The 13,310-nt window shown below is 46.8% G+C and overlaps 1 protein-coding gene across 1 annotated transcript in view; it reads right to left on the minus strand.

The window, feature by feature from the left end:
• The window catches only part of LOC136139191 (multidrug and toxin extrusion protein 2-like), a 49,580-nt gene that overhangs the window by 24,305 nt on the left and 11,965 nt on the right, over window positions 1–13,310 (minus strand). The window contains exons 7-10 of the mRNA XM_065898073.1: window positions 11,999–12,096; window positions 9,888–9,985; window positions 4,464–4,577; window positions 3,508–3,575 (exon numbers count right to left, since the gene is read on the minus strand). Coding sequence (XP_065754145.1) covers window positions 3,508–3,575; window positions 4,464–4,577; window positions 9,888–9,985; window positions 11,999–12,096 — 378 coding nt within the window. The remainder of the gene's footprint in view (window positions 1–3,507; window positions 3,576–4,463; window positions 4,578–9,887; window positions 9,986–11,998; window positions 12,097–13,310) is intronic.

The raw sequence follows: 13,310 nt of genomic DNA on the forward strand, positions 1-13,310 counted from the left end.
CCTCTCCCGCTGCAGAGCACAGGCTCCAGACGCGCAGGCTCAGCAGCCATGGCTCACGGGCCCAGCCGCTCCACGGCACGTGGGATCTTCCCAGACCGGGGCACGAACCCGTGTCCCCTGCATCGGCAGGCGGACGCTCAACCACTGCGCCACCAGGGAAGCCCGATACTGTCTTTTGATGCACAAAATTATAAAATTTTTATAAAGTCGAATTCTCTATTTTTTCTTTTGTTGCCTGTGCCTTTGCTGTCATAGCCAAGAAGTCATTGCCAAATCCAATGTTGTGAAGGTTTTGCCTTATGTATATACTTCTAAGAGTTTTATTGCTTTAAGTCTTAGATCCACTTTGAGTTGATCTTTGCACATGGTGTTAGGTAAGGTCCAACTTCATTCTTTTGCGTGTGGATATCCAGTTTTCCCAGGAACATTTGTTTTTGTCAAAAATCACTTGACAATATATGTGAGGGTTTACTTCTGGACTCTCTATTCTATTTCATTGGTCTGCATATCTAATTCCATCTATTTATATGCCTTTGTTTTGTGATGGGAATTTCCACAGATCTATCTTCAAGTTCATTATTTGATTTTTCAGTTTTAACTAATCTATGAAGTATTAAATTTCTGTGGCTATATTTTCAATTTTTTAAAATCCTACTTGGTTCTTTTCCAAATATTGCTCTTTGAGTTTCAATTTCTTCTTTTATGTTGAATGATTTTGAACGTACGACTTTTCTACTCTCTGATTATTATACCATCATCTCAAACTCCAAACTCTAACTTTCCTGTTTACTGTATCTGTTAACTCTTGCTCTCGGTGGATTATTTCTCTGTATTTTATCATTTTTATTTTAAGTTCACCACTAAGGGGACTTGTTTTTTTTCCCATAAAAATAATGAACACTTATTGCTTCACAGTCTCTAACAAAGGGAAGCCTGGGACAAGAAACAGAAACTCGAATGGTGGTTGCCAGAGGCTGAGGGCAGGAGGAATGGGAATTATTCAATGGGCAGAGTTTCAGTTTTGCAGGAGGACAAAGTTCTGGAGATCAAAATATGCTTAACACTACTGAATTGGGCAGTTAAAATGGTACTTAAGATGGTAGACTTTACGTTATGTGTACTTTACCACAATTAAAAATAAAAATTCATTGAAAAATGAAGCCTGTGATAGAACAGGTAGAAAAACAGAAGATATGAAGATAAGGTAGAATTGGTAGATAGCCTCGGTTTACTGCAAACCTATAAACAAGCTCCATGGGACTTCCCCGGTGGCCCAGTGGTTAAGAATCCACCTTCCGATGCAGGCGACTTGGGTTTGATCCCTGGTTGGGGACTAAGATCCCAAATGGTGCAGGGCAACGAAGCCTGCTTGCTGCAACTACAGAGCCCACATGCTCTGGAGCCCGCATGCCACAACTAGAGAGCCCGCGTGCTGCAACTACTGAGCCCGCACGCTCTAGAGTCCGCACACCACAACTAGAGAGAAGCCCACGTGCCGCAATGAAGAGCCCGCATGCTGCAATTAAGACCCAACACAGCCAAATAAATAAATAAATAAAAATACTAAAAACAAACAAACAGGGCTTCCCTGGTGGCGCAATGGTTGAGAGTCTGCCTGCCGATGCAGGGGACACGGGTTCGTGCCCCGGTCCAGGAAGATCCCACATGCCGCGGAGCGGCTGTGCCCGTGAGCCGTGGGCGCTGAGCCTGTGCTCCGCAACGGGAGAGGCCACAACGGTGAGAGGCCCGCGTACTGCAAAAGAACAAACAAACAAAAAAACAAACAAACAAAAAAAACTCCAGGGCCACCATTTAAAAACAGAAGCAAGGACTTCCCTGGTGGCACAGTGGTTAAGAATCCCGAGCCCTGGTCCGGGAAGATCCCACATGCCATGGAGCAACTAACCCCGTGCGCCACAACTACTGAAGCTGGCGCACCTAGAGCCCATGCTCCGCCACAAGAGAAGCCACTGCAATGAGAAGCCCACACACCAAAACGAAGACCCAATGCAGCAAAGATAAATTAATTAATTACTTTAAAAAAAAACAGAAGCAAAACCAAATCGTGCCTTGATGGAATCCTTCCCCCATCAACAGCCAATCCTCTAGACAGAACTGACTGACTCCCAGCAGCCTCTGCTTCCTCACCCCGAGAAGGTCGGTGCCCACATCTGCCTCCTGCTTTTCATCACTCCAGAACGTCTCCAATGACCCTAAATCCAAGGGACCCTTCCCACCCTCTTCCCCGGCTTCTTCCACGACCTGTTCTTGGGGTCGCCCCCCTTCCCCACCTGCCTGGGCCTGGCTCTTGGTGGGGGTCTCCTGCTGCTGCTGACTCCTGTGTCTTGGGGTTTGCCCTTACACACCCTCCCGGCTCACTCCTACATGACCACATCAATCCCCCACTAAGTCCTTCTTTCACTTTTAAGACTAAAAAACCATATGTAAACAGAAACAAAAATGGCCCCTCATCCTACCGCCCAGATGGCATCTGTTTTTGAAAAACAAGGAACAAAGGGCCTATATGTGCAGAACTGGAATATTCAGAAAGCCTCAGGAGGTAAAAGGCGTGACGCCACGCACTTGTTCAAGCCCGAAACCCTGGAGGCATCTGTGATCCTTCCCGTGCGCTGCCAAGCCTCCCACACCCAAACCCTGGTCCTGTCACTTCCGCTCTGCCCGACGGCATCACTAACTCAGCCTCTCTGCCCCTTCTCCACCACCAGCCGCCTTCCACTGGCTCCCCTCGACGATTCCAACGGCCTCCTTCCCACCTCCCATCCCACACCTGTCCTCCAAGCCAGCTTCTACACAGCGGCAAGAAGCTTCTCTCCTTGCTAACCCCTCAGCTGGGCTCCTTTCAGGTCCCTGAACATGCAAGGGCTCTCCTGCATCCCTGCATCTCAGGGCCTGTGTGGTCAGCCCTGACTGTGGGCTTCGCGGGCTGGCACCTTCTCACCCTTCAAGTCCCCGCTTACACGGCAACTCAGGAGGACCGTTCCTCAACACCTGTCTAAAAAGGTGTCTGTCTCTGTGTTCATACAGCTTAGACTTTTTCTCGTTGTTTGCTTCTTCTATGGTGCATATTATATGTCTATATCATGCTCTTATTCATCTATTTGCTTGTTCATCTCCACGCCAGCCCACCAGCCACGAGAGACAGGGACTGTCTGCACCTTACGCCCCACCGTATCCCGGCACCAAGTTATTTGCAGTAAACTCCATTATTTCCAATAACCGTGCCAGGCATTGTGCTAAGTATTTTATATAAGCTTGGTCTGAATTTGCACCTGCCGAGTAGGTATTATTTTTTCCCACTGTGTGTACGGGGAAAGTTAAGCTCAGAAAGGTTACGTAACGAGCCCAGCATCACACAGCTGGGAAGCAGCACGGCCAGGACCCACACCCAGCGGTGTGTCTGGCTCCAAAATCCACACTTGCTTCTCCAGCTGCGCTCCCCCCTCGTACCGTCTAACTCTCCGAGTGGACAGCACGGCATCGCCTTACCATGTAGGCCACAGAAGCCAGTACATAAATGACGGCCTGGGCTCCAAGCTCTGTCACGCTCATCAATCCTGAAATGTTCAAAAAGTGGAGTAAAGTGAACATTTTCCTTACGAAACTAGAACCTACTGTAATTTCAGAGAAGCCAAGATTGCCCCCAGAAGCATAATCCAATGGCAGAATTCAGTGTCTGTGCCAAGAAGAACCCCATTCAGGAAGCATCCGAGAACTGCAGCAGCTAAGATGGGATACAGGCTCATTCCAGAAGCCCCCACTTCACCAGGGAACAAAACACGGGGCTTAAGTAGAAAACCAGGCGGCGCCCGGGGGGTGCAGGTCATCCTTCAGGGAGACGGGGGACCACAGTATGGAGGGAAGGACAGAGGGCAGTGGAACTCCATGAGAAGTGATGGCACTATTAACGCATTCCAGTGTCCACAGAAACTTTCAGATCAAGTATTATTACCTTCTGTCTCTGCTGTTTCCTCTGTTCCTTCACTAGCAGTGGATGGCTAAGGTGAAAGCCCGTGACCAAAACTGTTCTAGGTCGGAAAGAAACAGAGCGAGGCTAAAACACAGCAAACTCCGTCACTCTGTAAATGCCCGAGGATCTCAGCACAATGCCTAGCAAAAGTCGGCTGAGCCCCACGGTGGCCAGAGTCCTGCCTGAGACCTAGACTCGGGCTTTGTTCTGCTCCGTGACCTTGGCAGGCCGCTCCGTGACCTTAGCCATCGTCCCTTTCAAAGCTACAAAATGAAAGGCAGTAGGGGTAGCACAAGGCCTCAGCCAACCTGAAGAGTGTGCCTACGGTTGGATGGGCAGTGAGACCTGTACTGAAATCTTCCACGAGGGCCTGATAAAACCAAGAGGAAGGAGGAGCAAACTTGGGTCTCCTGAAAAGCTCTGTAGACGTGATTAACCAGGCTGCTGACACGTTTCTACTGGAGTGCTGACCAACCTGCAAGGAAGGTTCCGACTTCAAAGGTCCACCACTCAATGCACACCATGAACATGCTGGGGATGGCCAGCTGGATGAAGGAGCCCCACTCCTGCAAACAGTCCCTGGTCCAACCTGGAGGACAGGAAAGAACACAGCATCTACTTTTCCACAGTCTGACACCAACAATTCTATCTCACACGCGTGCCTCCACCAAAAGCTCAGAGACTGGGAGGACCCGGTGTTCACCGGAAAAACAATATATTTTAAAGAGGTCAACAAGCCCAGAGTTTGAGATGGTGGGAACAGGGCTGACAAAATGTAGTGAAACTGAAGTCTGTATATGCCCTATGACCCACACGTTTCACTCCCGTTACACACAGCAGAGAAACTTGTGCAGAGTCCCATAAGAATGCACATAGGTATCCCTGTGGCCAGTGTGCTTGTGGGATGATGGGGGCATCAAGGATACAATCACTGGGGAGCTAGAAAAGTAAAATATGATGGATGGACACTATAGGGGAAAGCGGAACACTGGGCGTACACGTGGCAGAATGATTAGATGAACTCCACGGTGCTCACAAGCAACTGAAGTAAAACTGGATAAACTGAACTACATCAAAATTGAAAATGTCTGGGCGTTAAAGGACACAATCAACAGAGTGAAAGGGCAACACACGGGAGAAGATACTAGTAAATATTCCATCTGAAAAGGATACCTGGATATCATAACATCCAGAGTACAGAAAGAATTCCTACAGTTCAGCAGCAGCGACAATTAAAAAGTGGGCAAAGGCTGGTGGTGCAGTGGTTAAGAATCCGCCTGCCAACACTGGGGACATGGGTTCGAGCCCTGGTCTGGGAAGTTCCCACATGCTGCAGAGCAACTAAGCCCATGTGTCATAACTACTGAGCCTGCACTCTAGAGCCCATGAGCCACAACTGCTGAGCCTGTGCACTTAGAGCCCACGCTCCGCAACAAGAGAAACCACCACAATGAGAAGCCCGCGCACCACAACGAAGAGTAGCCCCCGCTGTCCGCAACTAGAGACAGCCCACGCACAGCAACCAAGACCCAACACAGCCGATAAATAAATAAATAAAAAAACAAACAAAAGAAACAAAAAAAATGGGCAAAGGACTCGAGCAGACATTTCTCCAAAGAGGATACAAATAGCCAACTGGCACATTTTTAAAAAACGCTCAACATCGCTGATCATTAGGAAAATGCAAATCAAAAAAAAACACAATAAGGTATCATCTCACACCCATCAGGCGGCTGCTTTAAAACAACACACAAATAGAAAATAACAAGTGTTGGTGAGGATGTGGATAAACTGGAAGCCTTGTGCACTATTGGTGGGAATGTAAAATGATGCAGCCGCTATGGGAAAACAGTATGGCGGTTCCTCAAAAAATTTAAAACAGAACTACCATATGGTCCGGCAAAATCATTTCTTAAAATATATATGTATAAAAGAATTGAAAGCAGGATCTCAAAGAGATATTTGTATACCCACGTTCATAGCAGTATTATTCACAATAGTCAAAAGGTAGAAGCAACCCAAATGTCCATTCACAGATGAATAAATAAGCAAAATGTGGTCTATACATACAATGGAATATTATCCAAACTTAATAAAGGAAGGAAATTCTGACACATGCTACAAAATGGATGAACCTCGAGCTCATTATGCTAACACATAAGACAAAGGCACAAAAGACAAATACTGTATAATTTTACTTATGTGAGATATCAAGAGTAGTCAAACTCACAGAATCAGAAAGGCAGACAGTGGTTGCCAGGAGCTGGGGGAAGGGAGCATGGAGAATTGTTAAATGGATACTGACATATGGGGAGAAATTGACAATAATACAATAGTAGTAGTAACACCCCACTTACATCAGTGGACAGAAAATCAGTGTGGTCTTAAATGACACAATACACCAGTTGGACTTAACAGATATCTACGGGACATTGCAACCAAAAACAGCAGAGTTACCCATTCTTTTCAAGTGCACAGTGGACATTCTGCAGGATCGATCACATGCTGAGCCACAAAACAAGCCTCAACAAATGTAACAACAATTTGTAACAACAAATGTAGGAGGACAGAAATTATATATCAAGCATTTTTTTCCAACCACAATAGTATGAAACTAGAAAACAACTTAGAAAGAAAAATGGGAAAAGAAGAAACACATGGAGACTGAAAAACATGCTACTAAAAAACCAATGGGTCAATTAAGAAATCAAAGAGGAAATCAGAAAATAACTTGATACAAATGAAAATGAAAACACAACACTGCAAAAATCTATGGTACACAGCACAAGCAGAGGGAAGTTTATAGCCATACAGGCCTTCCTCAAGACACAAGAAAAATCTCAAATAAACAACCTAACCTCCCACCTAAAAGAATTAGAAAAAGAAAAACAAAGCCCAAAGTCAGCAGAAGAAAGGAAGATCAGAGAGGAAATAAATGAAAGAGAGATTTTAAAAAAACACACAATAGAAAAGATCAATGAAACCCAGAGCTGGTTTTTTGAAAAGATAAACAAAACTGATAAACCTTTAGCCAGGCTCACCAAGAAGAAAAGAGAGAGGACCCAAATAAACAAAATAAGAAGATATTTGCAAACCATATATACAATAAGGGATTAATATCCAAAATATACAAAGAACTCATACAACTCAACATCAAAAAACAAACAATCCTGGGACTTCCCTGGTTGGTGCAGTGGTTAAGAATCTGCCTGCCAACGCAGGTTCGAGCCCTGGTCCAGGAAGATCCCACATGCTGCGGAGCAACTAAGCCCGTGCGCCACAACTACCGAACCTGCACTCTGGAGCCCACGAGCCACAACTACTGAGCCCGTGTGCCACAACTACTGAAGCCCGAGTGCCTAGAGCCCATGCTCCGAAACAAGAGAAGCCACTGCAATGAGAAGCCCGCGCACGGCAACGAAGAGGAGCCCCCGCTCGCCGAAACTAGAGAAAGCCCGTGCAGAGCAATGAAGACCCAACGCAGCCAAAAATAAATAATAAAAATTTTTTTAATTAAAAAAAATCTGATTAAAAAAAGGCAGAAGACTTGAATAGACATTTTTCCAAAGACGTACAGATGGCCAACAGGCACATGAAAAGATGCTCAACATCACTAATCATCAAGAGAAATGCAGATTAAAACTGCAATGAGATATCACCTCACACAGCTCAGAATGGCCATCAAAAAAGACCACAGATAACAAATGTTGGCAAGGGTGTGGAGAAAAAGGAACCCTCTTGCACTGTTGGTGAAAATGTAAATTGGTGCAGCCACTGTGGAGAACAGTATGGAGGTTCCTCAAAATTCTGAAAATAGAACTGCCATATATGATCCAGCAATCCCACTCCTGGGTATATATCCAAAAAATAAGGAAAAGACTAATTCAAAAGATATATGCACCCCAATGTTCAAAGCAGCACTATTCACAATAGCCAAGACATGGAAACAACCTAAATGTCCATCAGCAGAAGAATGGATAAAGAAGATGTGGTACGTATGTACAATGGAATATTACTTGGCTATAAAAAATGAAATAATGCCATTGGCAGCAACATGGATGGACCTGGAGGGTATTATGCTTTATGAAATAAGTGAGACAGAGGAAGACAAATACTGTATGGTACCACTTATATTTCTAAGAAATAAAACAAACTAGTGAATATAATGAAACAGAAATAGACGCACAGATACAGAGAACAAACTAGGGGTTATCAGTAGGGAGAGAGAAGGGGAAGGGGCAAAATAAAGGTAGGGGATTAAGGGTACAAACTATTGTGTATAAAATAAATAAGCTACCAGGATATGTTGTACAGCACAGGGAATATAGCCCATATTTTATAATAACTACAAATGGAGTATAATCTATAAAATTTTTCTCTCACTATACTGTACACCTGAAACTAATATCAAAAATTCACTATACCTAAATTTTAAAGAGTAATAAAAAGAATTTTACTTGTCCCTTTCCGTCAAGACTGGAAAGGAGGGGCTTCCCTGGTGGCGCAGTGGTTAAGAATCCGCCTGCCAATGCAGGGGGACACGGGTTTGATCCCTGGTCCGGGAAGATCCCACATGCCGCGGAGCAACTAAGCCCGTGCGCCACAAGTACTGAGCCTGCGCTCTAGAGCCCGTGAGCCACAACTGCCGAGCCTGCATGCTGCAACTACTGAAGCCTGCGTGCCTAGAGCCCATGCTCTGCAACAAGAGAAGCCACCGCAATGAGAAGCCTGCGCACTGCAACGAAGAGTAGCCCCCGCTCGCTGCAACTAGAGGAAGCCTGCACACAGCAACCAAAACCCAATGCAGCCAAAAATAAAATAAATAAAATAAAATTTTTTAAAAACCACAAAAAACAATTCTTTAAAAAAAAAAAAAAGACTGTAACAATTAAAATTCTCTCTTCACACATGGTACCATCCTATACCTACCCAAAGAATCCACAAGAAAGCTCCTAGAAAGAACAGATCACTTCAGCAAAGTGTCAGGTACAAGATCAACAGAAAGGGACAGAAAGTAGATTAGAGGTTACCCAGGGCTGGGCAGAGGGAAAATGGGAAGTTACTGCTTAATGGGTGGAGTTTCTATTTGGAGAGAGAAAAATGTTTTAGAAATGGATGGTGGTGATGGTTGCGTAACACTGTGAATGTACTTAAGGGCACTAAGTTGTACATTTTAAAACGGTTAAAATGTCAAATTTTACATTACATATATTTTACCACAATTCAAAAAATAGAGAACAGAAACAGATCTATTGGGCTTCCCTGGTGGCGCAGTGGTTGAGAGTCCGCCTGCCGATGCAGGGGACGCGGGTTCATGCCCCGGTCCGGGAAGATCCCACAGGCCGCGGAGCAGCTGGGCCCGTGAGCCATGGCCGCTGAGCCTGCGCGTCCAGAGCCTGTGCTCCGCAGCGGGAGAGACCACAACTGTGAGAGGCCCGCGTACCAGAAAAAAAAAAAAAAAACCATCTATTTTACTAAATTTACAAATGGATGTTAGGATACTTAAGGGACTTTAGCCAAGTTGAAAGTGGTGCTGATTGTTTAAGAGTTCCATCTGTTCGTGTGATTTGATAAGACATTAATCAAACTTCACTTGAACAGACCAGAGTGATTTGCAAGAAACAGCTAGGATTTTGTATTTTAACTCACTTAATATTAATTCTTACAAACCAGTAGGTTTCTATGAACAAAAGCTGCCTTCGTAGATGTAAAAAAAAAAAAAAAAACAACTCACGTTGAACCTGTAACTTTTATATTTTCAGTAACTTAAATATTTTATAGAATTTTAAAATTTCCCAAAAGATAAAAACAAAAAAAGTCTGAGGGAAAAAAAAATTCAGAGACCAGAATCACATCTTTCTGAACAATAAATAACATAAGAAATTAATGTCCTCATTACCTCCCCAGGTGTGGACGTGGATTTTTTTCCACCACACGTACAGGAAGAGAAGAGCAGACAGGGAGAACTGGGAAGTGGTGTTCGCCCAGGCAGATCCTCTGAAGGAGAAAAAGCTATTGTCACCCGTGAGTACATTCCTCCCAAATAATAAGCTTTCGCTCTCACAGTTATTAGATGAGCCCATAGCTCCTGGACTATCTTCTCTTTAAACACCAGATCCACTTATAATAGACTTCTTTTCCTTTCATCAAGACTGAATTTTTGTGGAAGAACCCAATGCTACTAGAAAAGTAAAAGGACATAAAGACTTATCACCCTTCCTTGTTCTGATAGCCTTAAATAAACCATCAAATTAAATTCTTAAACGTACTTAGTTCAAAGGCTATAGCAGGGATTTCCCTGGTGATCCAGTGGGTAAGACTCCCAATGCAGGGGGCCCGGGTTCGATCCCTGGTCGGGGAACTAGATCCCACATGCATGCCACAACTGAGACCCAGCACAGCAAAAGACAGATAGATGATAAATAAATAAGGCTATGGCAGACAGCTACTGTGTTCAACAACTGGTCTAGGGTCATAGTAGTTTTATTTCCCAGGATTATAACAAATTTCTCTTGTCTTGGGAAATAACCTGAGAGCATCGTCAATGGATGACATTTTAGCCCCACAAATAGAATGTGCCCTGTCCTGGCACAGAGACCAGGAACTCTGATTCTCTTCTATTTTTTCATTTCACTCTCCTGCCCAGTTCTCACATTTTTTCATTTCTTAATCCATCCCTGTGTTTTTCTCCTCTCACCCACCTGTTCCCAAACTGCCCTCTGTATATCTGTTTAAAAAAACCTTCTAAAAGACAGTCTCTGAGCTCCACCTTCAGAGAAGCCTGCTGAGATGCTTGTGTGGGTCAGTGTCACCACTTCTCAAACTTGGCCCCTGACTCTTCACTCCCCCACGGCCAAAGCCTCTTTCAGTTTTCTGGAAGGTGTTACAAATGTTTTTTCATTGATTGGTCTGTGTTCTAACTCTGCATAATCCTTCAATTAACGGCGTGTGTGTGTGTGTGTGTGTGTGTGTGTGTGTATACTTTTTTTTTTTTTTTGCGGTACGTGGGCCTCTCACTGTTGTGGCCTCTCCCGCCGCGGAGCACAGGCTCCGGACGCACAGGCTCAGCGGCCATGGCTCACGGGTCCAGCTGCTCCGTGGCATGTGGGATCCTTCCGGACCGGGGCATGAACCCGTGTCCCCTGCATCGGCAGGCGGACTCTCCACCACTGCCCCACCAGGGATGCCCATTGTATATATTTTTTACTGCAACCGACAGTAAGAATTAAATTTCCGTCACTATCCAGTACTCACATGCCATAGAAGCAAATGTCTCATGAAAAACACCCCCAGGCCATGTTCTATTTCATCTTATTTCATTCATAATATATTTAATTTTTCAAAGTGCTGGTCATGACCCACGAAACCAGTTTTCATTATAAAGAAACACACTGCCCTAGGGAACTCCCTGGCGGTCCAGTGGTTAGGACTCTGCGCTTTCACTGCAGTGGCCCAGGTTCAGGCCCTGGTGGGGGAACTAAGATCCCACACGCTGTGCAGCAAGCCGAAAAAAAGAAAGAACTCACTGCCCTAAAGCACCTCAAAACTGCCGGGGCCCAGTCCACGAGTGCTGGTGAGACCACGCCAGCCACACGGAGGAAGCAGGCTCTGGGGGCCTCAAGTGAGGGGGGACCAGCTCGTGGCACCCGCCCAGGGAGGTCTTACTCCGTGTGACCCCCGCCTGCTCGAGCTTCTTTGAGACGGAATCTGGCTCCATTCCTTGACACCCCAGGGACAACGGGAAAACCCCTACAGGCCTCTGCCCACCTCCTGCCTTTGCTGGGGTCACCCCTCCCTGTCTGCCCAGGCTCGGGATCACCCTCCTCCGGGTGGGTGTCAGCTCCCCTCTCTCCCCGGACTAAGCCCCAACGTTCCTCCCTCCCGGGTTCCAGGGCACCCGCCGCCCATGAACACAGCTTGGCATTCCCCACTGGGCTGCCCCCTCCCCTGCATCCCGGCCGGCACACAGAAGGCACTCAGTACGTGGGGAATGGAGGGGTCACTACTCACGCCACTCCGAAGTCCAGGGCGTACAGCAGGAGGGCATTCACGCCCACGTTGAGGATGTTCGCTGCAATGCCAGTAACCACTTGAGGCAGGATGATACCCTAAGAGCCCCAGGCACACAGGGAAACGTGAGCCCTTTCAACAGCCTGTCAGCTGGGTGGCGCGAGGAGCAGGAAACGTATACATCGGTCTCTGCCGCCCGGTTCCCAGCACAGAGCTCCTAAACCCTTGCCATTCCCTCAGGGCTAAGAGCACCAGGGGCATCTCTTATTCTAATATCTGGTCTTTGACCCCACCTCTGACACGGAGCTCCTGAAAGCCTTATGAATTCCTTAGTTATAAGAGTACCAAGAGTATCTTTTGTTCTAATGAGGCGACCCAGGATGGGCTCCGGTCACCACGATTTTCAGGCTCCCCACCCTCACTCTCGAGAGGGGGGACAGGCTGGAAATGGAGCTAATGAACGAGCACACCCTTGTGAGGACACCTCCGTAAAGTCCCAACAGCACGGGCTTCAGGGAGCTTCCAGGTGGGTGAACACGGGCATAAGCCCCTCCCCATACCCTGCCCCACACACCTCTTCCACCCGGCTGCCCACCTGGATCCTTTATCATGTCGTTTTATAATAAACCAGTGAACAGTAAGAGAACAGTGATCCCGAGTTCTGTGAGGAGTTCTAGTAAATTAATCGAACCCAAGAGGAGGTCGTGGGAACCTCTGATTTATAGCCAACTGGTCAGCACAGGTGACAACCTGGACTTGCAGTGAGCGTCTGGGGGGGTCAGGGGAGCAGGCACGTGGGACTGAGCCCATAACCCGTGGGATCTGACGCCATCTCCAGGTACACAGTGTCAGAGTGAAACTGTACGACACCCAGCTGGTGCCCTGGACTGCTTGGTGTGGGGGGAAAAAACCCACGTCTGATGTCACTTCTGAGCGTGGTAGTCATGTGAGAGTGAAGGGCAAACGCAGGAGGAAGACTGAAGTTTTCCTGAACAGGTGATGAAACGAACGTTCAGAGTTAAACAGGAGACAATTTTAAATGACCGCGAAGTAACCCAAGACCAACAATAGCAGAGGTCGGGACCACGGGGCGTCGCCCCCACTGGTGCCGCCTGAGCCAGACCAGCCCGGTGGGTGACTGCCTCTGCGTGACGACGGCGGCACAGGCCACAGCGGCACAGGCCACAGCATCCCAGCGAGAAAAGAGAGGGGACACCCACGCCAAGAGCCAGCCGGGTCCCGGCGTGAGGTCTATAAGGAAAGACCACCTGCGAGGCGCCAGGACCGAGGCTGGGGGCACACGAGGTCACCT

This window comes from Phocoena phocoena, chromosome 19 (assembly GCF_963924675.1).
Source record: "Phocoena phocoena chromosome 19, mPhoPho1.1, whole genome shotgun sequence".
Taxonomy (NCBI): domain Eukaryota; kingdom Metazoa; phylum Chordata; class Mammalia; order Artiodactyla; family Phocoenidae; genus Phocoena; species Phocoena phocoena.